Below are 27,244 nucleotides of genomic sequence, written 5' to 3' on the forward strand. Positions count from 1 at the left end.
TAGCGTTTTGCTACCCTTCACAGGCACCGTTTGGGATGAAAGTTATATTATTATTATTAAAGCCTTGAAAACTCTCTCGGTGTACCGTCTTTCTTTGTAAATATGTGTAACCATGTATAATATGTATTTGCAACTGTATATTTTTGTAATGTATTTATTTTAGAAACTTATACTGATATGTTTTGTACGGGGAAATGAGAAAGAAGGGGCGGGGCAAAAGCGGGCTGACGGGAAGTGGAGTAAAGGTGAGACGTGTTTGTGGACGTGGCCGACAATAGTGGATACATATTTTCCCACCCTTACCTTTGGAAATATACACTTTTTTCCTTGAATTACTTTCAACGGGCACCCAGGCTCTGGAGGTCTGCTTTAAGTACCGGTATCATTTTCCGCTCATTTTGCCGGCTGTGATTTTTGGACTGTATCGGGTATGGGTCAATATCGTGTTTGTATTGCGTTATGTCAATGTGGGCACATGCGGCTAATATACAGGTGCGGCTTGTGTATGTACAAAATCGGTTTTCCTCCCGAAATGTGGTGGGTGCGGCTTATGATCAGGTGCGCTCTATAGTCCGCAATTTACGGTAAATATGAATAGAATGATGACTCACAACACGTGGTAATCTTTCTCTCCTGGCTTTGATCTCTTTGATCTCCGGCAAAAGTAAAATAAAATGCGACAGAAACAAAATGAAAAGAAATCCAAACAGCTTGCCAACATCATTTTTGCCGTTACTGTATTCCGTTACTCCCCGAGCCTGCACAAAATTTAGTCATTTTATTCATATTTGGTTTCTTTTGTCTTTTATTAGCATATTTAGTATTGGAGTAATCCAAAAGTAATTGAAAGTAACCAAGTTAAAGTAACCCTACCTAACCCTGTAGATGTCCGATATTTATCATTCTCCTCAATGAGTCATGGTTTAAAACCTTATGATGTGTGACTCATAATTGTCCATGCCCAAGTGTAATTCATTCAGGAAGATCCATAAATGGTCATTAGCCTTCTGAGGTCTCTTTAACAGGGTTGGGTAGGGTTACTTTAACTTGATTACTTTCAATTACGTTTGGATTACTCCAATACCAAATATGCTAATAAAAGACAAAATAAACTACATATGAATAAAATGACAAAATTTTGTGCAGGCTTGGGGAGTAACGGAACACGTGGAATGGCAAAAATGATGTTGGCAAGCTGTTTGGATTTATTTTCATTTTGTTTCTGTCGCATTTTATGTTCGTTTTGCCGGAGATCAAAGAAATTAAAGCCAGGAGAGAAAGCTTACCACGTGTTGTGAGTCATCATTTTATCCATATTTAGTTTATTTTGTCTTTTATTAGCATATTCGGTATTAGAGTAATCCAAAAGTCATTGAAAGTAATCCAGTTAAAGTAACCCTACCCAGCCCTGCATTTTATGTTAGTTTTGCCGGAGAGCAAAGAAATCAAAGCCAGGAGAGAAAGCTTACCACGTGTTGTGAGTCATCATTTTATTCATATTTAGTTTCTTTTGTCTTTTATTAGCATATCTGGTTTTGGAGTCATCCAAAAATAATTGAAAGTAATCCAGTTAAAGTAACCCTACCCAGCCCTGCATTTTATGTTAGTTTTGCCGGAGATCAAAGAAATCAAAGCCAGGAGAGAAAGCTTACCACGTGTTGTGAGTCATCATTTTATTCATATTTAGTTTCTTTTGTCTTTTATTAGCATATTTGGTTTTGGAGTCATCCAAAAGTAATTGAAAGTAATCCAGTTAAAGTAACCCTACCCAGCCCTGCATTTTATGTTAGTTTTGCCGGAGATCAAAGAAATCAAAGCCAGGAGAGAAAGCTTACCACGTGTTGTGAGTCATCATTTTATTCATATTTAGTTTCTTTTGTCTTCTATTAGCATATTTGGTTTTGGAGTCATCCAAAAGTAATTGAAAGTAATCCAGTTAAAGTAACCCTACCCAGCCCTGCATTTTATGTTAGTTTTGCCGGAGATCAAAGAAATCAAAGCCAGGAGAGAAAGCTTACCACGTGTTGTGAGTCATCATTTTATTCATATTTAGTTTCTTTTGTCTTTTATTAGCATATTTGGTTTTGGAGTCATCCAAAAGTAATTGAAAGTAATCCATTTAAAGTAACCCTACCCAGCCCTGCATTTTATGTTAGTTTTGCCGGAGATCAAAGAAATCAAAGCCAGGAGAGAAAGCTTACCACGTGTTGTGAGTCATCATTTTATTCATATTTAGTTTCTTTTGTCTTCTATTAGCATATTTGGTTTTGGAGTCATCCAAAAGTAATTGAAAGTAATCCAGTTAAAGTAACCCTACCCAGCCCTGCATTTTATGTTAGTTTTGCCGGAGAGCAAAGAAATCAAAGCCAGGAGAGAAAGCTTACCACGTGTTGTGAGTCATCATTTTATTCATATTTAGTTTCTTTTGTCTTTTATTAGCATATTTGGTATTGGAGTAATCCAAAAGTAATTGAAAGTAATCCAGTTAAAGTAACTCTACCCAACCCTGCTCTTTAAACCGCGCACGACTCTCGCCAACCCATGGGTGTATCCTCTGGTATCATGGACCAGATGTCTTGTCTGCTTCCCACTTAAAGTGACAGCTCATCCTGCTGTTCCTGGTCCACCTGCTCAATGATGCATCAAGTCAGCTGCCTACAAAAGCACACTCCCAAGCACACACAACTCCATAACTCTCGTCCAGTCTCCTCCTGCCCGGTTACACTCAAAGAGGCCCCAAAGCGTCTTCTTACACGAACTGACAATGATGCGTATTAGTTACCTCAGCAGGAGTCCGAGTCCAGGCCTGTCATGATAATAATCACAAGTTTGGTAAAAAAATTGTGCTCGGATGTGCTATTTTTTCCTTTCCATCTTCTCTTTGTAGTTCTGTGTCTTTGGAGGTCCTTTGGTCATATTGGATATACTCTAAATCACAGGTGTCAAACAGGCGGCCCGCTGGCTAGATCAGGCCCACCGATGGTTTAAATCCAGCCCGCAAGACAACAGTGAGAGTAGCGCAAGAGGAAAATGAGCTGTAGTTTTAAATATTTCCACCGGATGTCACCATAGGCAGTTAAACTTGCAAAACAATTGTGGTAGTATTTCTCCATTTCTCTCTGACTCACTTCTTTTTTATTTAGTTCTCCCTCTTTTTCCTTCTCCTCTTCAGTCTTTCTTTCTCTCTCTTTTCCTCTTTTCTCTATTTCTCTCTCACTCTCTAACTCTTTTTTTCTCTCTCCAATTTACACTTTAATTCTCTTTCTTTCTATTTTCTCTTTCTTTCTCGCCCTCTTTCTTTCTCACCTTCTTTCTTTCCCTTTTTCGACCTCTCTCTCTTTCTCTCTCTCTCTCTCTCTCTCACCTCACTTTGTCTCTTTTTCTCCAGCTGACTCTTTTTCTTTCTGTCGTTTCACTTCTCTTCATCTTTTTATCTTTCTCTTTCTTCACTTTCTTTTTCTCTCTATCTTCATTTCCCCCTTCTTCTCCATTGATATCTCTATTCTGCTCTCTCTTTTTCTCTCACTGTTACTCTATATCCCTTGTTCTCCCTATCTGTTTTTCGCTCTCTCTTTCCCTCCCTCTCTTTCTCTTTCTTTTTCTCCCTCTCTCTTTTCTCTTAAACTTACTAGTCCGGCCCCCGTGAGCATTTGTGGCCCCCAGCTAAAACGAGTTTGACACCCCTGCTCTAAATAGAGTAGAATAGCCTTTTTTAATCACTGGTGTATGAAAATAATCTAATTTTTTTAGGTTGTTCCTTCGATATACAGTAATCCCTTGCTGTATTGTGGTTTACTTATCACAGTTTCACTACTTTTCATCGTACATTGCCATACATGTCAAGCTCCAGGGCTCCATGCCCTTACAAAATGTTGTATTTTCCCTTACAAAATACAAAATAATCTTACACCATATTTTTTTTTTCAAACATGTTTATTGATGTAGTTTAACATGTTGTATTCTACATGTGTTTCGTTATATCATATATATTGTTAATTAACATTTTGTTGTGAGATACTGAGTTGCTCGACATGAATGAGGTTTATTATAAAAAAAGTTCAGAAATGAAGTCGCTTGGACGTTCACTGTAGAAGGAAAAAATACATGCAAATATAATTAAGTAGAATAATACATTTTCTTATTCAAATTATGATTTTTTTTTTTTGCATTAAATTATTGTTGGTAATATACAGATTAAAGGGATAACCACAAACCTGTCTTTTTTCATTTTCTCCTTTTATACTTTTTACCTTTTTTTCTTAACTTCTTTATACAACATCAGAATTCGTAATATAATGCATCAAATCAAGTGAGCCGTTTGAGAGCCGGCTCTCTTTAATGAGTTGAGCCGAAAAAGCCTGTTCTCCAAAAAAGAGACGGACTTCCTTTCACTACCTAACTACCACATGTAATCCGAGGCGGCAGATGCATGCGCACAGTAGTTTTTTTCGTTTTTTGCAACGAAAAAAAACGATAAAGAGATAGAGGCTACTGCGGCGAAATCGTTTGACTTGATTGATTTGCCGTTTCATAATAGTCGGTGTATACCGGATGGTACCCATAATTGACAAATTTGCGTTTTTCCGTACAGATTTTCTCATACGTCGTACACGTCTTAAAATGCATAATAAACGTACTTTGTACGGCAAAAACGTACAGGTTGACAGGGATGCATTGCGTTCTGCATTCTGATTGGCTAAATATTCTACCTCTTTTCTGCCTGTGTTTGCCTGTGCGTCAGTGACATTGTAGTCTAAATTGGACACATATGTAAAACAGCTGTTTTCCTTTGTCTCCATTCATACATTTTTGTTTATTTTTTATTTTGTTACAAAAGAAAGGCTTTACGTGTGCGGGGCCCTTTGCGTATCCCCCTCTCTCTCGCGCAGTTTGCGTTGCTGGCTCCGTCGGACCCAGAAAACTGGGCATGCATCCTGGGCCCAGATGCGAATTAACTCTCTCCAACTTAATCCTCACAAATAGGAAATTTCACTTCCGAGAGCTGGTTCATTTGCGAACAACACATCACTAATATAGACAGGAGCTGAAGGCCTATGTGTGAAATACACAGCCTAAGATTAAAGTAAAGTAACAAATAAAATGTTAATAGACAGAATTCTGACTGATTCATGAATAGGATCCTTAAAAATGAGTAAATAGTTGAAATAATCCAAATAAATTCAGGCATGATATGTATGTAAAATTTGGGGCGGCATTGGCTCAGGAGGTAAAGCGCTCGTCTTGGGATCAAGAGGTCACAGGTTCGATTCCCAATTCCTCCGAGTTATATGTCGAAGTGTTCTTGGGCGAGACACTGAATCCCCAATGCCCCTGATAGCAAGCAATTACCTTGCTTGGCTGACACTGCTATCGGTTAGTTGGTGTGTAAAAGGGTAAAAGTGTGAAGCACATTGTAAAGCGCTTTGGGAGGTCTTCATTGACTTGAAAATCGCTATATAAATTCAAAATTCAAATGAAGATATTCTAAAATAGTTTTTCATTTTTTATCTCCACTGAAAACAGTCGGCTCAAATTTAAAATTTCAACTCTTTGGTTTTCCCCATTTCCGACATGACTGTAAATAAAAAAAGGAAAACTGACTGTGAGAGCAGCCGCTTCCAGGACAAATGGGAATTTTTTTCACCGAAATCCGAAGCAACTGCCAAGTAACTGTGGCTGTTTTTAAAGAGTAGAATATCAACATGCTGACTACAAAATGCTAACAGATGACAAAAAAGTGAAAAAGTGAAGCAACTGGAAGCTGTTTCTACAACTAAGCAGTGTTTTTTCACAAAACCCCCTGAGTCCAATGAAAAAAGTACATAGGCGAACTAATAGCTGTGAAAAAGTAAAGCAACTGGAAGCTGTTTCTATAGCTCAGCAGTGTTTTTTCACAAAACCCCCTGAATTCAATGAAAACGCTACAAAGGCGAGCTAATAGACACTGTTCGGCAAGCACTGCAAACTTTTGCCTCTGTCATAAAATGTTGGCCACCTTGCCCTAGTTTTCTGTAAGAAGTTCAGCTCACCCCATTTCCGACATGACGACTGTAAATAAAGAAAGGAAAACTGACTGTGAGGGATGCTGCTTCCACGTCACGTGGAATTTTTTTCTCCAAAATCCGAAGCAACTGCCAAGAGACTGTGGCTGTTTTTAAAGAGTAGAATATCAAGAGAGCACTGCCAAAATACAAGATGCTAATAGGCAGGGTTGGGTGGGGTTACTTTAACTTGATTACTTTCAATTACTTTTGGATTACTCCAATACCTAATATGCTAATAATAGAAAAAACTAAACTAAATATGAATAAAATGACTAAATTTTGTGCAGGCTTGGGGAGTAACGGAATACATGGAACGGCAAAAATGATGTTGGCAAGCTGTTTGGATTTATTTTCATTTTGTTTCTGTCGCATTTTATGTTAGGTTCAAGTCTCTAACATTTATGATAAAACGCTCTGTAATAAAAGACAAAGAGAATCAATGATTAAAATTATAGATATACTTGCAAGGAGAGTTCGGAGAGTTTTGTTACCACCAATCGCCCAAATAACTCTGAAGAAATCTCCGAATCTCCTTTCTTTTTATTATGTTTTTTGCCCTGCAATACATGCCTCTTTACTGAGGGGCGGGGATTCTATCTAACAAAGGAGACTGTTTTCTAACTTTTGCTACGTAGAGTTAATCAATCTTCTTTGGAAAGCTTGCTATCCGGCTGAAGATGGACGGTTTCCTTTTGTTTTGGGAGAGCCTCCTTTTCCTTCTTCTCACGCTTTTTGGTGAAAAACAATCTTGAGTTATGGCATGAAGAGGTCATTCCAGGTCAGGATACATCTGTTGGTATGTGAGAACAAAACACAGTCTGTACATCGAAACACAACTCATGGCCTTGCAGGCTGAGAACTCTTCAAAATGGCTAAGAACATATATAACATATTAAATGTCAACTGTAGGATAAATATAGTTATACAATCCCATCATTTTATGTTAGTTTTGCCGGAGATCAAAGCCAGGAGAGAAAGCTTACCGCGTGTTGTGAGTCATCATTTTATTCATATTTAGTTTCTTTTGTCTTTAATTAGCATATTTGGCATTGGAGTAATCCAAAAGTAATTAAAAGTAATCAAGTTAAAGTAACCCTACCCAACCCTGCTAATAGGTAACGAAAGCTGTGAAACAGTGAAGCAACTGGAAGCTGTTTCTGCGGCACAACAGCGTTTTTTCACAAAACCCCCTGAGTCCAATGAAAACGCTACAAAGGCGAGCTACGAGGTCGCGACACTGTTCGCCGAGCACTGCAAACTTTTGCAGAGGGTGAATTTTATATAAATGTTTAGTCCTCCCTCACACATTTTTAGCTTACCAAATCCGGTCCACTTTATAAAAAGTTTGAAGACCCCTGTCTTAGTGTATTTCAGCTAAGTGTAAGTATGTACACACGCACACGTGTGTATGTTTGTGTTTCCCTCGCATGTTCTTACTTCGGGCAGAATTTTGTAATCTCCTCTCAAATGATTTATGGCACTAAAGGGGGCAGATTAACAAGGGTTTAAATGACTCACGGCTCGTCCCCTTACAGCCGCCGCTCTTACAACCTTTCGTGCTGCTACGTCCTTGAACAGTGTTTTTTCGTTTTCTGTTTTTTTATGTGGTAACGAGGTAATATTCCCTACGTGATAAATTAAGCGAGTGTGTCATCAAAATATATTTTTATTTCAGTAAGGAAGGGTGACACTGGGAATATTAGTATCCGATTCGACTAGGTATATGATAGTATCGATTGATAATGATCCAATACCGATACTTTTTCCTTGGAAATGTCATGCTCATGCTAATAATTGGACCCTCCCCCGTGAGTTAGTATACAGTGAAACCTCGGTTCTCAACCATGATCCGTTCCAGAACCCTGTTCGAAAACCGATTTGTTCGATCACCGAAATCATTTTTCCCATTAAAAATAATGTAAATCGTTTTAATCCGTTCCAACACCCTGAATGTTTAGCTAGAATGTTTAACGTAAACATAAAGCTAACCCAGGCTAATCGTACGTTCGCGTTATCGTAATCTTCCGTACGAAAGATTACGCTAACATGAACGTGTAAAAATAAAAAAATCAGGTCGTTTACAAGTCATTTAGCACCACAAGTGGCTAGCGCTTCATTGGAAAGGGGGCTCAGTTCCAACACCCTCAATCTTGGGCTCCGTTCCAACACCCTGAATGTTTACCTTGAATGTTCAACGTAAACATAAAGCTAACCCAGGCTAATCGTATGTTCGCATTATCATAATCTTCCGTACGAAAGATTACGCTAACATGAACGTGTAAAAATTAAAAAAAAGGATAAAGAAAATAATTATGAATAGGATTTCTTACCTTTGTGGTGGTCAGCAGAAGGCGCAGATGGACGGTGGTGCTATTATTTCTTTCTTGAATGCAATAGTTGTACGCACTACTTTTCTTTTTTCACCTGTAGCAACTTTGCTGCTTGCACTGACTTTCTTCGGAGGCATTTATAGGGGCTAAAACACTTCGTACACCTATATTAAAAGCGAAAGCAAAACGAAGCACGTCCGCACGCGATAACAGTTGGTCACGAAAAGAGCGATCTACACCCGTACGCCGCTCAGCATCGCACCCTAGCGTACGCACTCACGCATTACCGGCGTTCCAACTCCGATTTTTTGACCGAACAGCGAAGCAAGAATTCCTCAAAATTTTTGGTCATACTCCGATTTTTTCGAACTGAGAGGCGTTCGAAAACCGAGGTTCCACTGTATATCGTAATTTCCCGACTATAAGTCGCTCGTCAGTATAAGTTACAAAAACATAAATATTTCGCACCTGGAGTATAGGTAGCATTTTTGGGGGAAATGAATGCTGAATAAGTGTACGGTTTATGAACGTTACAAGATTGACATGCCTGGTAATGTCAATAACAACATGAGATAGGTATTCAGATGATTCTAGCATAAAGGACATGATTACCAAACTATCAGTTTCACTCCAAATCACTAAATCCAAAACAATCTTCATCCTCAGTGTCAATTTTACCAGTAAACAACTCCCCCCAACTCGGGAGGTAGATAAGTCGCTTCCTCAGGGTTGGGTAGGGTTACTTTAACTGCATTACTTTCAATTACGTTTGGATTACTCCAATACCAAATATGCTAATAAAATAAATGAATATAATGACTACATTTTGTGCAGGCTTGGGGAGTAACGGAATACATGGAACAGCAAAAATGATGTTGGCAAGCTATTTGGATTTATTTTCATTTTGTTTCTGTCGCATTTTATGTTAGTTTTGCCGGAGAACAAAGAGATCAAAGCCCGGAGAGAAAGCTTACCACGCGTTGTGAGTCATCATTTTATTCCTATTTAGTTTCTTTTGTCTTTTATTAGCATATTTGGTATTGGAGTCATCCAAACGTAATTGAAAGTAATCCAGTTCAAGTAACCCTACCCAACCCTGCGCTTCCTATACCAGGCCGCTTACTTCAGGCTCATCATCCCCTCTGCTACTCGCTAACTCCAAATTTTCTTTCTACTGCTCGATTACCGTTTTTGGCTGCATATTTCACTATTTGCAGCATGTAATCTGCAGAATATGATTTTCTTTCCAGTGCCATTTTTTTGTTCAGTTGTTTTTTAAAATTACTTGGAATTTTAAAAAGATCACAGGCCTAGAGCACCCTCTTGTGGTTTAGTGTGAAAATAACACGTGCAATGATACACTGTACTCATGATAAAAATGTAAAACTAAATGATATAATGTGTTTATAATTTCACACACAAGTCTTGCTGGATTATAAACCGCACCCTCGGGCAAATTATGAAAAAAAAACGTATAGTCGGGGGATTACGGTATTTATGATAAACACAGCACAAATTTTCTAGGCATTAAAAATGTTTCATTTTTTTAAATTAAATGACCGCAATTCAAACTTCATCAGTATAAAAAAATGAAATATTCCCATTACAACTGTTTCTGAACAAAAACCAAGAGATTAAAAAAAAGCAGCAATCTAACAAAATAACAAATTTGTCCATCCATTATCCGCACCGCTCATCATCAGTAGGGTCACGGGGGTCCTGGAGCTCATCCCAGCTATCTTCGGGCAGTGGGCAGGGGACACCTTGAACTGGTTGCCAGCCAATCACAGGGCAAACAGAAAAGGACAACTCACTCACTCATTCACTCCTAGGGACAATTTGGACCGGCCAATTAACCTGACATGCAGGTTAATTGGGGCGGGGAACTCCTTTGCTTGATTGATTTGTTGTTTCCTGATAGTCGGTGTATGCCGGATTGTACCCGTCATTGACAAATTTGCGTTTTACCGTACAGATTTCCTTGTACATCGTACTCGTCTTAAAATGCATAAAAACGTACTTTGTATGGCAAAACCGTACAGGTTGACAGATATGACTGTATGTTGGTATTTTCATTTGCAGTATTTTGTGACATTTTTACAAGAGAACTTTGCTTGCACCTTGTATTGAAACCATTAATTTGGACAAAAATGACAGGGAAAATGAAATTTAACTCTATGGTACTCAGGGAGACAAATTGTAAGTGGTTTATTTGTATTATTATGGGACACAGGCTCTGGCAATAAATAAATTAAATGGAAAAAAAAAATGTGCTAAAGAATTAGCTTTGGTCTGGTTTGGTGGTTTTGTTGAATTTTGTCTTAGCACATGGTATTGCCCAACCAACTTCAATAGAAATCATAATATTTTTGCTTCTATGCCTCTTTGGGACAAAACATTCCCCGCCCCCTGCTCTAAATGGACTGGAGCCCCATCAGGGACTCACAGCCTTCCCATCTGAGCAGCGCTGACTTCTGGAATCTGCGAGTCACACGTTCTTGACCTTAGGTGACTCACGACTGACACAATGGCTCACAGGGAGCTGACCAAAGGAAATCCATCACTGCTGTCCCTCAAATGGAGAAGGACACAACAGAAGGGCTCCACTTCACCTCAATCCTGACAGAAACGCCACTCAATGTTTGATAGCATTTCCTGCCGGATTTATGCCCTGCTTAAAAGGGGGAGCGAGAGCCCAGTAGGGTTGGGGTGATCGATCCAAATAGCGTTACTATTGATACTAAGCAAGTATTTGGATCGGATTGATACTAGTGTTCTGCGATCGAACTCCATCCCTCCACCAATGTTCTCAAAGCGCTATCCATATGTCGAAAGTGCAGTCCTCTCTCTCACCCCAGCATCCACAGCCCTCTCTAAGTTTTATGCCAAAGAGTGACTGACAGGCACACTTTTCGTACCTCTCCCTACCTGACCCGCTGCTGCATCTTGCCCCCAGGCAGAAAAGAGGGTGGAATCTACTCGGGGCACTCTTAGCAGAAACTAAATATGACAGAGGTAAATGGAAAGCAAAGAGGGGGTGTGGACTTTGTTTTCCAACTACAGAAAAGGACAATTCTATCTAGGAGCAATTGCTTCTGACTACCCCTTTTCGAACATGTTATTATTTTGTTGTTGAGTTATTGTTTTTGTTCTGTTTTTATTTTAATGTCCGAATAAAGTTTTCATTCATTCATTCATTCATTCATATCTATCTATCTATCTATCTATCTATCTATCTATCTATCTATCTATCTATCTATCTATCTATCTATCTATCTATCTATCTATCTATCTATCTATCTATCTATCTATCTATCTATCTATCTCTCTCTCTCTCTCTCACTCTCTCTCTCTCTCTCTCTCTCTCTCTCTCTCTCTCTCTCTCTCTCTCTCTCTCTCTCTCTCTCTCTCTCTCTCTCTCTCTCTCTCTCTCTCTCTCTCTCTCTCTCTCTCTCTCTCTCTCTCTCTCTCTCTCTCTCTCTCTCTCTCTCTCTCTCTCTCTCTCTCTCTCTCTCTCTTCTCTCTCTCTCTCTCTCCTCTCTCTCTCTCTCTCTCTCTCTCTCTCTCTCTCTCTCCTCCTCTCTCTCTCTCTCTCTCTCTCTCTCTCTATCTATCTATCTATCTATCTATCTATCTATCTATCTATCTATCTATCTATCTATCTATCTATCTATCTATCTATCTATCTATCTATCTATCTATCTATCTATCTATCTATCTATCTACCTACCTACCTACCCTGGTCTGCCTCGAGAGTGGTAACCGAGAGCAAGACAAACACATACAAAAACAATGAAAATAAAGAAAGGGAAAAAGTAGCAAAAAAATACACACAAAATTTTTTGGGGGACCATGGCCAACCCAAATACCAAACACCCAAACAAGTTAAGCACCCCGGCACCTAAGTCGGTCATGCTTTCGTCCCTCCAGATGAAACGGGACACAAGAAAGCGGCCATGTCACCCGGGTCAGCGTGAAACAACACACTCTTCTGTTCAATAGCAGTGCCCGACAGTTTCACTGGTTTACCCCTGCCGCATCATACAGGTGCCCTGCCCATCCCTTAGAAGGTGTCCAAACATCCCAATATCCTTTCACAACACCTCTCCACTCCTTTCTTATCACCAACAGGAGCTCTAGCTTCCACTATATTTAGACCTCTTTCCTACAGTACACTCATAACACCATCAATCGCGGCCTTCCTTTTGGTCTCCTTCAATTTACTTCTGCTCTGTAGATCCTCTTCAACATTTGCTCCTCATCCATCTTCTCCATGTGTCCAGACCAACAGAGTACTCCCTTATCCACGCGCTTGCTCAGTTACACAACTACTCCAGTTCTGTCTCTTAAGACAACAAGAGAATTCTAGGTGTTATATAAAGTGGTCTTCTACTGTGGCAAATTTACGTAAACACAAAAAAACTCACCCTACCGAGAGAAACGTGCAGCAACTTAAAATGTAAACATGTTACTGTTCCTGAACAAAAAGCCTGGAAATTCGTTTTCACTATGGCAATAGAGCCAAAGGGGCTTGTTCGTTAAATTGCTGATCTTTGGAGTTTGACTCTCTTTGCTTTTTAAATATCAAAATATATCGTTTAACAAATTGTTTGAACCAAACACAACCTACATTCACCAAACAATGCACGCTTGTTTCTTGATGGAAAAAATGAACAAGAAAAGGCGACATTGTCACACCGGGGCAGATTTAATTTCACTAGGAATTTATCTAAGTGAACTCCATCGGATTTGGCCGAATTAGTCTAATTAGGGTCATTGGTATCTCTGTCAAGCCTTCTCTGAAGACCTCTAGCTTTTATCTCTCGGCCCACGCCTTTCCGCAAGATGGTGTGCCGACTCCTCCCATGGTGGCAATGAAGGCCCTCTGGCTCCACCTCGACGGAGAAGAGCGCCGCGATGTCTGGAATTGACCAACACAACAACGAGCGTTTCGACGTCATCAGGGCCTTGTTCTCAAAACATCGCCTGACGTCCTCCGTCAGAGTCCTGTTATCAACAGAACTAGACAAAATATTCTGCATTCGGAACGGCGCGACCTGTCATTGAACTATAGCCTACTCGGTGAAAATCTTCATTGCACTCAATTAATGTAACTTGTATTCAAGCGTATAAAATCCTTTATAGTCTAAGTAGTTCAATGACGTAAATGAAGAAACCTTGAGAAGGGACCGCAAATTGTAGCACTCGTTTACTGTTGCACGACTCAATACAGCGACATCTAGTGGTTAAATATGAATCGGTGTCCCTATGAAAATCTTAGTAAATCAATTTTAAAAAGCTTAAGTATATGTACTTAAATTAAATTGCTTTGGATTAAATTAAAAGTCATATCACAAGAGTTTGGATGTTGGACTTAAGTACGACACGCTTCTCTGGTCTATTACATATATGAGTAGGGTCCGTTGGCACGATGATGCATCTCCAAGGGCCCCCGTCACTCGGGGCCGAGGAGTCAGATGTTCCCGAGTATTTAAGAGTCATCCAATGACAGGGTCCCTCTGTCCTTTGTCTCTTTGCATTATAGTCATTTTGTGCGTCTTCATTTTGCCTTGCAGCTTGATGTTCCCTCATGCTTTATTAACCTGTCTCCTTTTGTCTCATCTTATCTGTTTTAATGCTCAAACTTTTGCTTTTGGCTGCTGAGCTCGGACGAAGTGAACTACTTCAGTGGAGCTATTTTGGGTGCTTGGCCATCACACGGTGGCCTCAATGATATTAACAAAGGCATCTCATTAGCACGGAATATTATCCGAGTATTATGCTAATCGTGCATGACAATGCGAAGAAATGGGTTTGTGGATGTGTTTGTCTTCATGGAAACCCAACACACCCATGTTGTAGTCGGGGTGGGCAGCTCGATCAAATTATCGATACTAAAAAGTACTTGGAGCGGATGGATACTATTCTCCTTGGATTTACACTTCACTCTCCAACCAATGTCCTCTGTAGCGAAAATGGGTGACTAATACATGTAGCGAAAATGAGTGGTGAATAAATCATTCTAACAATTTATTGACAAATTGAATTAAAGAGCCGAGTTTATCCTTTTGTAAACTCGTGTCGCCTTTTTGGAGCACCACATATGTTTTTTTAGATCCTTATGTCAGGAAAACTGTCACAAGCCAGAAACAGAGACAGGACCCAATAGCGTTCGTTTTGCTCAGTTGTATTGAGAAAGAGAGCAGTGCTCGCTTCCACGATCCGCTTATCGTCGGACACGGGTGGCTGATGGCAGGAACGCGGAAGACAATGGTGGGCAGCAGGAAAGCTGGTCGATAGCCAGGACGGACGAGCAAGGGCGGTAACGAATCCAGAAAAAAAGGTCGGCAACAAGTATCAGGCAGGAAACAGGGCAACAGGTCGATGGCCAGGATGGAAGAGCAGGGCAGTAAAGGGTCCAGAAACAGGTCAGCAACAGGTAACAGGCAGCAGAAAACAGGGCAGGAGATTGTCGGAAGGTAAGGAGCTTGCCTAGCAAAAGCGTAGGTTCGCAGGACGGTCTGACAGCTTCTTCTTGGAAGCCGGGGGTTTAAAAGGAGTCAGGGAACCAATCAGCGCTCAGGGCTGTTGAGCTGAGACTTAGTCAGGACCGGCCAGGGTTTAGGTCCAGTTCTTCTTGTTAAGATATGCCCTCTTGTCTTCCTGCTGGCCAAATTCAGACTGCCTTTGCGAGGTGACATGTGTACCAGCTCTCGGTTCAGCAGCTATTTAAATATCAAGAGCATTTATTGCTCCTTTATGGATTTATGGATTGCACTTCCCTGTTTGGCAGGGTAACCTACCTCAAGAGTGACTAACCTTATTGCTGCCAAAAAAAATGGTTCTGCCCTGGGAGAGCAGAATGTTTTTCTGGGTAAGCTGCTGAGTCAGCAAAACCATAGCTGCAGAGTCAGCTTTTTTGGGGCAGTATTCACACCTGGGGTAGGTAACCTACCTGACTGCCTGTAAAAATCGTGTTGATATTCTATGTCGTTTTTACATAGGAGAGTGGAATGTCTATCTGGGACTCAACAGAGCAAAACCTTTTGACTGTCTGCAAGACATTTTGTTAAAATTGAATGGTGTTCTGGCTTAGAAGAGGGGAATGTCTTTTGGAAAATAAATGCTGTGTCAGCAATACCAAAAGTGCCGAGTCGGAGGGGTGCTTCTTTCACCTCGAGAATGACTTAATTGATTGCTCATGAAAGATGATGATCCTGGCCTGAAAGAGTAAAATGTAATTTAATGAGTCTGCAAAACCAAAAATTCTGAGTCACCTTTTTGAGGGAAGTATTCATTTGTGGTGTTGATATTCAACAGTGTTCTTTCCTGGGAGAATGGCGTGTCTTTTGGGGGATAAAATGATGACCCAGCAAAACCAAAAGTGTGCAGTCAACTTTTTGTAAACAGTATATATAGGTCAACCATTCCAACTGTCTGAAAGACCTTGTGTTTAAATTGTTCTGGCCTGGAAAAGGGGAATGTTATTATGAAACACATTTGGGGACGTATTCATGTCTGGGGTTGGTAAAAGATAAGATAAGATAATCCATTATTCGTCCCACAATGGGGAAATTTCTTCTGTTGCAGTAGTAAGACAAACAATAATGAATGACAGCTAAGAGTATCAGCAGTATCAACAGATAGTGTTGATATTCAATATTGTTCTTTCCCGGGAGAGTTGAATGTCTTTCTGTGTGGAAAAAAGGTAACTCATCAAAACCAAGTGCTGAGTCAAATCTTTGTAGGACACTTTACATATATGTCAACCCTTCTAACTTTCTGTAAGACATTGTGTTGAAATTGAATGTTTTGGCTTGAAAGAGGGAATGTCTTTTTGAAAATAAATGCTGTGTCAGCAAAACCAAAAGAGTCAGTTTTCAGTGGGTATTTTAACCTCTACATTGACCTGTCTGTTTTTTTGTAAAAGGTCATGATCCTGGCCAAACTTGTCTTGGCCTTAGAGAGTAGAATGTTATTTCATTAATATGCAATACAAAAAAAATCAGCTTTTTTGTGGAAATTGTCACACAATAGGGGGGGTAACCTACCTGCCTGCCTGTAAAAGATGGTGTTGGTATTTAACGTCTTTCTGGGTATGGTAGAGTGGAATGTTTTTCTGGGGAAAAAAAGAGTCAACAAAACCAAAAGTCATCTTTTGTGGGTTTTTTTCACATCTAGGGTAACCTATTTGACTCCTTGTGAAAGATGGTGTTTATATCTAAACTCCTTTCCCGCTTTTCTTGGATGGACAGACACACAAACAGACAAATAAACCAACTGACCATATAAATACTTCCCAAATAAAAACAATGTGGGTGAAAAATATAATATGATATAGCTGCTGAGACATGATTATGATTATTACAATAATAATAATAATGTTGTGTTCAGCCATTTTAGGATATTTAACAATAAAGTAGGTACACATTTTCTTGATTTTGAGTTATTGAAAAGGTTTGCTACTGACCTGTTTATTCCAGGGCAGAAGGGAAATACTCTATTTTGGGCTGACGTCTCATGCAAAATTCATGAACTACTTTTCACGACTGTCAATGTTTCTTGTTATTTCTCTATTTCTGGAACACGAGATGTGCGCTTTGTTGTTTTCGCTGACAAATTTGCTTTGGGGACTTGGCGAGAGCACGCCAGGCTTCGTTTGAGTGTCAACTTTTTGAGTGTCTGCACCCCCCACGAGCACACTACTCTCCTAAAAAATGCTTTTAGTTTGAAATTGCACTGACAAGACGGGCATGACTTGATATATTTCGCCGAAAACCCGAAGCGTCTCTCATGCTCGATCATTCAGGGGACACACAAAAGTGAGCATGCATGTTTTTCCTTCATCTGTCTTGATTTTCCTTCTATTGGATATGTTCAAGTGGGACCCGTTACCCTAAACGCGTGATGTGATGGAGAAGTTTTAGTGTAAATTTAAATGGATGATTGAATACATTTCCTTTCACCTTAGGGATCTTAGCAATACACTGTATTGAAACATGTGGTAAATACTATGAGTGGACGGATCAATCTAAATATCGATATCATTGATTCTAAGGAATGAAGGATTTTATACATTTGACTATAAAGGGTTTTATACAATGGAATACAAGTTGCATTTATTGAGTGCAATGAAGATTTTCACCAGCTTAAGTTCAATGAGCAGTGAAAGTTCAGGGCACCCTGGTCTGGTAGGAAATATTGTTTACAGGAATGGCGGGAACTGACGTGTGGCTGATAAGTTAATCAGCGCATCCAGACGCGGAGTGGCCCTGATGACGGAGGACGGCAGGCATTGTTTTGATAAACGCTCTGTTGTTTTGGTTAATTCCAGACATCGCGGCGCTCTTCTCCGAGATGGTGGGGCCCAGGGGGCTCCATTGGCACCGACTCCGACGATACTAATTCGACAAATTCGGCTATTTTCGATGGAATACACTTAGTTAAATTAATTAATGAAATTAAATCTGCCCCCGTGTGAAAATGTCAGCTTTTCTTGTTCATCTGTTCCTTTAAGAAACGAGCGCGCATTGTTGGGTGAATGTAGGTGGTGGTTGGTTAATGGAGTCAGATAACTAATTCGGACAGTTTGGTAAACGATACATTTTCATATTTAAAACCTAACAGGAAGAACTTGGATTGGATTGATATCATTGTCAAGGGATTTATGCTTGACCCCTCCACCAGTTTCCTCAAAGCGCCAAAATATGTATAGATACTCTCCCACTCAGCACCCTCGGCCACTCTCTGAATGTATGGCTGTTTGTGTAACGGCACACTTTTAGCGCATCTTCCTACCTGGCCTGCTGCTGCATTCTGCCTGCCAGGCAGAAGAGAGGGTCAAATCTACGCGTGTGCCCTTATCAGAAGTGTTGGGAATTAAATATCAAAATGTACCGTTTACCAAATTGTTCGAACTAGTTATCTGACTCCATTAACCAAACACAATTTACATTCACCCAACAATTTATGCACGCTCGTTTCTTGAGGGAAAAGATGGACAGGAAGCCGATATTTCCACACGGGGGCAGATTTATTTTCATTAACAATTTAACTAAGTGTACTCCATCGAAAACGGCCTAATTAGTGACGTTGGAGTCTCTGGGTAGCCTTTTTCTCAAGTCCTTTAGTTTTCTCCTATTAGCCATCTTCTCCCCGCATAATGGCGTGCCGACTCCTCCCATGGGCGCGCCAAGGAAGCCCCCTGGGCTTCACCATCTTGTAGACGAGCGTCCCGCTGTCAAAACAACACCCAGCGTTTCTCATAACAACGTCTGCCGTCCTCCGTCAGAATCCTGTTATCAACAGAACTAGACAAAATATTCTGCATTTGGAACAGCCTAACCTGTCATTGAACTAAAGCCTACTCAGTGAAAATCTTCAATCGTATAAAATCCTTTATAGTCAAATGTATAAAATCCTTTATAGTCAATGTATAAAATCCTTCAGAAGCTAGAAAAAAATGAGGTAAACGAGAAGCACAGGAAAGGTCAATGCCAGATATCATTTCTGTGGTAAAATGGTCCGCTATGATTGCATATGATTGTCACCTCGCTACCTGACTTCCTGTGTATGGAACCTGCCCGTATTAAAGACCACTGTTTGCTGTATTAATTAGTGTTACTGCACTTTGCTTCTGCACCCTTTCGAGTGGGTGCATGATAATGTGTGCATTTAAGTAGTAGCAGTGGTGGATAGTGGATTTTACACCTTGGCCTTCAACTCCCTTCTGTATTAGTGATGTGTCGTTTGTAAACAAACCGGTTCTACTCGCATGATTTTGGCAGTGAAATATCCTACTTTATTTGTTAGGGCTTATGAGGGGGAGAGGTGATTTTAGCAGACCTTGGCTCCCGCCGGGCGCCCTGTTCTTTGGGTCCAACAGAGCTACCGTGCTCAGTCAGCTCAGGGAGCCGGCAACACAGACCGCACAAAAGGGATTTGGAGGTAGGGGACGACTCGAAGCCTCCTGCACTGTGTGGCCGTGCGACACATAGAGCCTGTCTTCTGTGATGACATCTAAGTTAAACAATGATGTAAAAACAGAGACAAAGAAAAACGATGACAGGTGGATAATCATTTAAAAAAATCAGCTACAGTTAAGCTTGTCCTGACCTAGACGTACCGAGCCAGCCCAACATTTGGATCTTACCTCAAGGCAGAAAGTGGCGGAAAACACCTTTTCTTGCTTGAAAAAAGACTTGGCTGTCCGAGTTTTTACTATTATACCAACACAACATACTTATTTCCTTGTATCGCTGGTTATTGTTGTGATTGCCTAAGTGAAGTCACCTGGGGCAATCGTTTGGCGCACTGGAGCGCACTTCCTGATTCTCCACTTAAGCGGTCTGCGTCCAAAGATGGAAGTCTGGGTATACTCTTTGTATCCTTGAGTGTTTCTCCAGACTACAAGGTACCCACGACTCCCCTTGCCTGATTCATGCCTGCCTTCCGTTTTTGACCTGTTTCCGTTCCACGTTTTGCGAACTACTCTCCCGTCCCGGCCATCGACTTACCCGCTCAGCTGTACTTTCTGTCCACCCGTCACGGAGCTGCCATTCCGCCCGAAGAGGCTGACGACCGACAAGCGTCGACGTCCCAAGCCAGTTCCAACAACTCTTTCAAATAAAAGCACTTTGGAAACTAACGCTATTGGATCCGAGATTCCGTTCTGGTTCATGACAGTTATCTTTAGATTTAAGCTGTTGGTGCGATCACTTTGGTGGATGACCGCCCCACTAGCCAACCATAGTTCGGGAAACCTGTGACGTTTCTCAGCGACCACTAGATGCCCCTTAGATGCCAACTCAGAATCTGACTGGCCAAATCAAAAGCTTTCTCAGAGACTGATGTTAGAGGACATGCCTTCAGGATGCTTTGTGAAGGCCTGGGTAGAATTCTGGGTAGATTTCTGAGCCTAACAACAACTAATGGCCTTAATGTGATTAGTTAAAAGCTTCATGATAAAAGCACACATCTAGAATAAAAACTGTACAACCAGGGCGAAGCAATGAAAGGAAGCTGACGAAAAATTGGTATTGATGGTCAAAATATAATTAACATCACATAATTCAACCATCAGTTTCATCATTACTATATTATACCTCAGGAGGGCCTTCAGATCGGCTTTTGAAGGCCTTCCGAGCAGATTTCTGAGCCTGGTAACAAGTAGTAGCTGATATGTGATTGGTTAAATGTGTAAATATAAAAGCACACATCTGGAAGCAGGGCAACCGGGAGGGGAAATCAATGAGTGGTAGATGACGGACAACTTATAAATATTTAATATGTATTCATGGACAAAATATAATTACAGCACATCTGATTATTTTCAAGGCCTGCAGGAAAGGCGTTGAAGGCCCTCAACGCCAACCACTGTTTCGAAGTCTTTCATAATAGTTAATCGATGGAAAAAAAGTGGTTCTCTGGTGATAGGTTAGCAAAATTGATTTAATTCACCCCATTTTTTAACGCTGGATTTTTTTATATGGTTTGCTCAGGTCCAGTAGTGAAGTTGCACTTTCCCTTTAAATAAAAAAAAAATGGTGGGAGTATAGGCAACATGGCGGCGCAGTGAGTAGCACGTGTGCGGCACAGTTCTAAGGTCTTGGGAACCTCCTGTGTTGGTTCAAATCCAGCTACCGGACTTCCTGTGCGGAGTTTGTATGTTCTCCCCGTGCTTGCGTGGGTTTCCTCCGAGCACTTTGGTTTCCTCCCACATTCTAAAGACATGCATTTCAGGTGGATTGGCCGGTCCAAATTGTCCCTAGGTGTGAGCAAGCGAGTTGTCTGTCCCTGTGTGCCCTGCGATTGGCTGGCAACCAGTTCAGGGTGTCCCCTGCCCACTGCCGGATGATTGCTGGGATGGGCTCCAGCACCCCCGCCACCCTACTGAGGATAAGCGGTGCAGCTAATGAGATGAGATGAGATGAGGTGGGAGTATAAGCGTAGCAAAGCCCAAAAGAAAACAGTGAAAATGTCAAGTAAATTTCTTGCTACTACGCCAGGTTGCCTACCAGCACAAAGCTCGGCGGTCTAATAATAGAAGGCGAATGGCCGGCCGTTCCGTACCTCGGAACCGTCTGCAGGCTGCCCTGCTGACATTCAGCCCATTTATTCACACTTGCTTGAGTGTCAGCAAAGCCAACAGGAGATGATGTCCTTTAAAAGACATCAAGTAGTCTTGTTTTGATCCTGAGGGCGTCTCTGGCTTCTTTTTAATACGTTACCGAAGACTCCGACTGTGTTTCGCATCGAATCTGGGTCGACATGAATGCGGTCGTGCGGTTCAGTCGGGAAGCTTCGCATTTGTGAGAAGCATTCTCCAGAGTGGGTGGAAGAATCGATCCAAATATTGATATTATCGATACTAAGTAAGTACTTGGATCTGACGGATACTACTGTCCTGGGATTTATACCTCACCCTCCAGTATTTACTTAATTTTATATGTAAGATACTCTCTCGCCCAGTGCTCTGGGCCTCTCTCTAAAATGAAGCCTGTTGTGTGACTGACAGGCATAATTTTAGCACCTCTCCCTACCTGGCCGGCTGCTGCATCAGGTAGAAGACAATTGAAAAGGACGATGCCAGGTCTCATTTTTGTGGTATAGTGGAAATTTACATAAACAACTGAAAAAAAAGTTCACTCTACAGCACAGGTGTCAAACAGGCGGCCCTTGGGCCAGATCAGGCCCGCTAAGGGATTGAATCCGGCCCGCGAGACAACACTCAGAGAAGCGCAAGAGAAAAACAAGCTGCAGGTTGAAATATGTCAACTTGATGTTGCCAAAGCCAGGTGCCTCTCACAAAGACACTGTACTTGTATTTATTTCTCTCTCTCTCTCTCTCTCTCTCTCTCTGTCTCTCTGTCTCTTGCTCTCTCTCTCTCTCTCTCTCTCTCTCTCTCTCTCTCTCTCTCTCTCTCTCTCTCTTTGTGTCTCTCTTTTTCTCTTTCTTTGTTGCTCTTTGTTTCTTTCTCTCTCTGTGTCTTTTTAACTTCTTTTGCTCTAACATTTTTTCCTTTTCTCTCTTTTCTCTTTCTCTCTTCCTAACCTTCGTGCTTTCTTTTCTCTTTTTTCTCCTTCTGTCTTTCTATTTCTTTTTGGAAATCTTTCTTCCTCTCCCTTTCTTTCCCCCTCTCTCACGACTTCTCTTTTTATCTCTTTTGTTTCTCACGCTCTCTCCGTCTCTCTCTTTCTTTGTCCTGCCCTCTCTTTTCTTTTCCCTCCCTCTATCTCTTATTTCTTTATCCCTCTTTTTCTTTCTCTTTAATCTACTAGTCTGGCCGCCGACAGAATGTTTGTTCTATCGTGTGGCCGCAGAGTTAAAATGAGTTTGACACCCCTGCTCTACAGAGTGCCATGATATGCAACCTAAAATGTAAACATGGAACTGTTTCTGAACAAAAACCTCCACATCGATTGTCACTATAGCAACAAAGCCAGAAGGGCTTATTTGTTTTATTGCTGATCCTTTGTTTTGACTCTCTTGACTTTTGCTCTGTAACAGTTGTTGTAGTGGAAGTACTTTATTTTTCATACGGCTAAATGTTTTAGATTATATTGTTTGTGACTGTCAGGCTCACTTTTAGCACCTCTTCCTACCTGGCCGGCTCCTGTATTTTGCCTGCAGGCGGAAGAGAGGGCCAAAGCGCAGAAACAACAGAAATGGACAATGTCAAGTCTCATTTTTGTGGTAAAGTGGTCCGCTACAGTAGCAAATTTACATAAACACCTGAAAAAAATATACTCTACAGAGTGCCATAAGATGCAACCTAAAATGTAAACATGAAACTGTTCCTGAACAAAAACCTTTACTTCCGTTGTTACTATGCTAACAGAGCCAGAAGGGCTTATTCGTTACATTGCTGATTTTTTTTGTTCTGATTCTCTTGACTTTAGCTTTGTAACAGTGGTTGTAGTGGAATATTTTTTTTTGTACTACTGAATGTTTTTAGATTATATTGTTTGTGACTGTCAGGCTCACTTTCAGCACCTCTTCCTACCTGGCCTGCTACTGCATCTTGCCTGAAGGCAGAATAGAGGGCGGATGCGCAGCAAAGTGTGGATTAATTTTTTTCAACAATAGAAAAGGACCATGCCAAGTAACTTTTTTGTGGTAAAGTGGTCTGCTCCTGAGGCAAATTTACATAAACACCTGAAAATGTTTTACTCTAAACCTGTAACTGTTCCTGAACAAAAACCTGTACATCCATTGTCACTATGGCAACAGAGCCAGAAGGGATTATTCGTTACATTGCTGTTATTTTTCATTTTGACTCTCTTCACTTATACATATTTGGATTATATCATTTTGTTATGATTGCCGATTCAGAGCATCTGTGACTGCTCAATTGGCGCCAACAACCCGGAGAGCTGATTGGCTCATGAACTCTTTTTACACCTCCGGCTGTCAAGAGATCCCTGTCAGAACGTTATGCGAACCGTTGCTCCCAGCTTGGCAAGCTCTCACGTTCAGACTCTGTTCCTGCCCTGTTTTTTCTCTGCGTGATCCTCGTTGCCAACCTGTTTCCGGACCTGACTCTGCCCCGTTCTGCCTTCCTGTTATCCGATCTGTTTTGCCCCGCTACCTGCCTGACACCCGTTGCCGACCTCGTTTCCGAACTTGACACCGTCCTTGATCTCCCGTCCCGGCCAACGAACTTCTGCCCCACAAGACGTGGGTTCTGTCCTGTTTACCTGTGATATCTGCAGTACGGTATTGTTACCGTTTATTTTTGTACTGTTTAATTTCGAGTTCCAGTTTTGTTTTCCGTCCATTATTGTCCCGTTTGTTAATTTCTCCAGTTTTGGTTCCGGATGAGTTTTTCCTGTTTATTTTCGTTACCCCTGATTCGTTATCGATCTCGTCGGTCTTCCTAACCGTTCGTGACTCCCCATTTCCCATAAAATAAAAAGCTTGTGTAAGAACTTCACGCGATTGGGTCCTGTATCTGTTCTGGTTCTGACACATTTACAACATTTGTACTTTCTGACTTTATTTTCCTAAATATTTGGGTATAGTTTTCATGTTGACATTGCTATATTTGTATTTTCTTGACATTTCTGCTTTCTCTGTTTGACTCTCTCGTAATAAAAACATTTCCATATTTTTTAATAAGTTCAAAGTTCGAATTGGAGGTCTTTCATAAAAGATGAAACCTTTTTAGTGCCTAAAATATTTGTGCTGTGTTTATCATAAATATAAACTAATTCAATTGGCAGGGTTCAATTATTTAATAATCACGACTTTTTCCTGCAAAAAGTATCAGTCGGATGGATCGATATTCCTGTGTGTTTTTTTGGATTGAATGCTAAAATTTCTAGTACAAACCACTTCTGATTGACACTACTTTTTTGCATTTTTTGCAGCGTTATCGATTGCACCTTCGGAAAGATAACCACATGACACCAAACCTTATAGTGCTGTTTTTTTCCGGCAGGGTCACGCCATCAGACGGCGAGACGTCACCCTCTGGTCTTCCCGAGTCTTCGGATGGGCCCATCGGTGCTACCGGGGGTGCTGGTGCTATGACCATGGCTGCCACGTCTACCCTCTCCCTGCCCATGAGCCAGGGCAAACCTTCTTTGCGCCGAATCAAAGGCCGCATTCACCGCAGTAAGAGCCTGGACAGCATGGATCTGCTGGACTCCAATGTAAGTCGCTTGAAAGTTTGTTTTTCTGACGCAGTGTTGGGTTATTAGCAGGGTTGGGTAGAGTTACTTTAACTTGATTACTTTCAATGACTTTTGGATTACTCCAATACCAAATATGCTAATAAAAGACAAAAGAAAATAAATATGAATGAACTGACTCAATTTTGTGCAGGCTAGGGGAGTAACGGAATACACGGAACGGCAAAAATGATGTTGGCAAGCTGTTTGGATTTATTTTCATTTTGTTTCTGTCACATTTTATGTTCGTTTTGCCAGAGATCAAAGAGATCAAAGCCAGGAGAGAAAGCTTACCACGTGTTGTGAGTCATCATTTTATTCATATTTAGTTTCTTTTGTCTTTTATTAGCATATTTGGTATTGGAGTGATCCAAAAGTCATTGAAAGTAATCAAGTTAAAGTAACCCTACCCAACCCTGGTTATTAGATACCTAATTCAAAAAGTAATTGGGTCCCCCCCCAGTTTACTGACTCCCGAAAATAACGTTTTACTCTGAAAGATAGATAGATAGATAGATAGATAGATACTTTATTCATCCCCGTAGGGAAATTCACACTTCCAGCAGTCTACCCTGTTGTTTATTAACAGATTAACATGATGCTCTAGGGGTGCTTGTAGCGGAGTGGATGACGTCACACGCTAGTCCAAAAGTTCGACATCCCTGCGGCAGATGGAAATCTTTTTCTTTGTGTCCAGGGATACACCACCTCGTGTTAGCGAGTCCGTCTCATCTCCGATCCCCGTAGGCTTTCGTGTCTCTGTATAGCGGCGCTGAAGCCGGATAGCTCCGGGTAGCTCCGGGTGGCTACACATTTAGCCACGTTTCCGCAAAACACAGCAACTGCGCTCCCTGTGCGCTTCGATGTTTTCCACCAGCACTCGTTGGTCTTATTTGGTAGTGAGTTCACATTTACCATGATTACGGATTGTACCGAAGACTTATAACACCGCTAGCTCCGGCTCTTCTTCCACCATAGGCCCCCTAATCACGCCGGCACGAGAATTCTTCAGGGCAGGGAGTTGATTCCTCGAATAAACGCATTTTTGTGCGCTAAAACCCATGTCCATAGGATAGAAAGTCATCCAAAGTGTAGTCAAACGGGAAGAAAAACACCGAAGATAGGAGCAGACAATAAAACAATAAATCAGAAAAAGTGAGAGCTAACAGGGCAGCTGCTGGAAAAGGCAGCCGCTCGGTGGCGGCGCCGCTTTAACTATCTAAGCACAAATCACTGTATATACTCTCATAGAGGCCAACCCCCTAAAACTGCTTTAAAATAGCCACATGATAAAGGAAATAGAAGTACCTGTGGAAGTGGTATACCCTTCTTATTACCTGGCTCGTGCAATCTTGAGTATAGTAATACGTGTTTGAAAGCATAGTAGTGTGTGTACGAAGGTATAATAGTATGTGTGAGAGAGTGCAGTAGTATATATTAGAGAATATAGTAATGTTAGTGCATGGGTATGATTGTGTATGTGAGAGTATAGTAATACTTGTGTGGAAGCGTGGTAATATGTAGGTGAGAGTATAGTATTACGTGTGTTAAAGCATAGTAGTGTGTATAAGAGAGTATAGTAGTGTTTTTCATTGGTCTGATTGTGTCTGTGTAAGGGTATAGTAATACGAGTGTAAAAGCATAGTAAAGTGTGTATGAGAGTATAAAAGTATGTGTGAGCGAATGCAGTGTTTGTTTCTGTGAGTGTTGTAATATGTGTGTGAAAGCATAGTAATATGTGTACGAGAGTATAGTCATACGTGTGTGAAAAGATAATAGTGTGTGTAAGATGGATAGATACTTTATTCATCCCCCTCGGGAAATTCACATTTCCAGCAGTATCCTTGTGTTGAAAAATAAAAGAATAAAATAAAAGATATAGAATACAAAAATACCCAGTATAACGTGTTCATAGAGAGTATTTAAATAGTGCTATGGAAAATACACACTGTAATAAAAATAGGGTAATATGAAAATGTAGGGGTGGGGTTTAATGTGGGCTTTTATTCCCCCGGCTGGAGTTAAAGAGCCTCATGGCATGAGGAAGACATGATCTCGGTCTGTCTGTGGAACAAGACTGTGACAGCAGTCTGTCGCTGAAGCTGCTCTTCCGTTTGGAGATGATGCTGTGTAGTGGATGTGATGAAGAGTCCATGATGGATCGCAGCTTTTTCAGTGCCCGTCTCTCAGCTACAG

At 41.0% G+C, this 27,244-nt stretch overlaps 1 protein-coding gene across 11 annotated transcripts in view; it reads left to right on the forward strand.

Annotated features, from left to right (window-relative positions):
- The window catches only part of tjp1a (tight junction protein 1a), a 224,543-nt gene that overhangs the window by 16,574 nt on the left and 180,725 nt on the right, over positions 1–27,244 (forward strand). For all 11 annotated transcript variants that reach the window (XM_088333674.1, XM_088333678.1, XM_088333679.1 and 8 more), the window contains exon 2: positions 24,817–25,030. In XM_088333674.1, the coding sequence (XP_088189800.1) occupies positions 24,817–25,030 (214 nt within the window). The remainder of the gene's footprint in view (positions 1–24,816; positions 25,031–27,244) is intronic.

The sequence above is a fragment of the Urocampus carinirostris genome, chromosome 4, assembly GCF_059441175.1.
Source record: "Urocampus carinirostris isolate Australia breed hairy pipefish chromosome 4, RoL_Ucar_1.0, whole genome shotgun sequence".
NCBI classification, from domain to species: Eukaryota; Metazoa; Chordata; class Actinopteri; order Syngnathiformes; family Syngnathidae; genus Urocampus; species Urocampus carinirostris.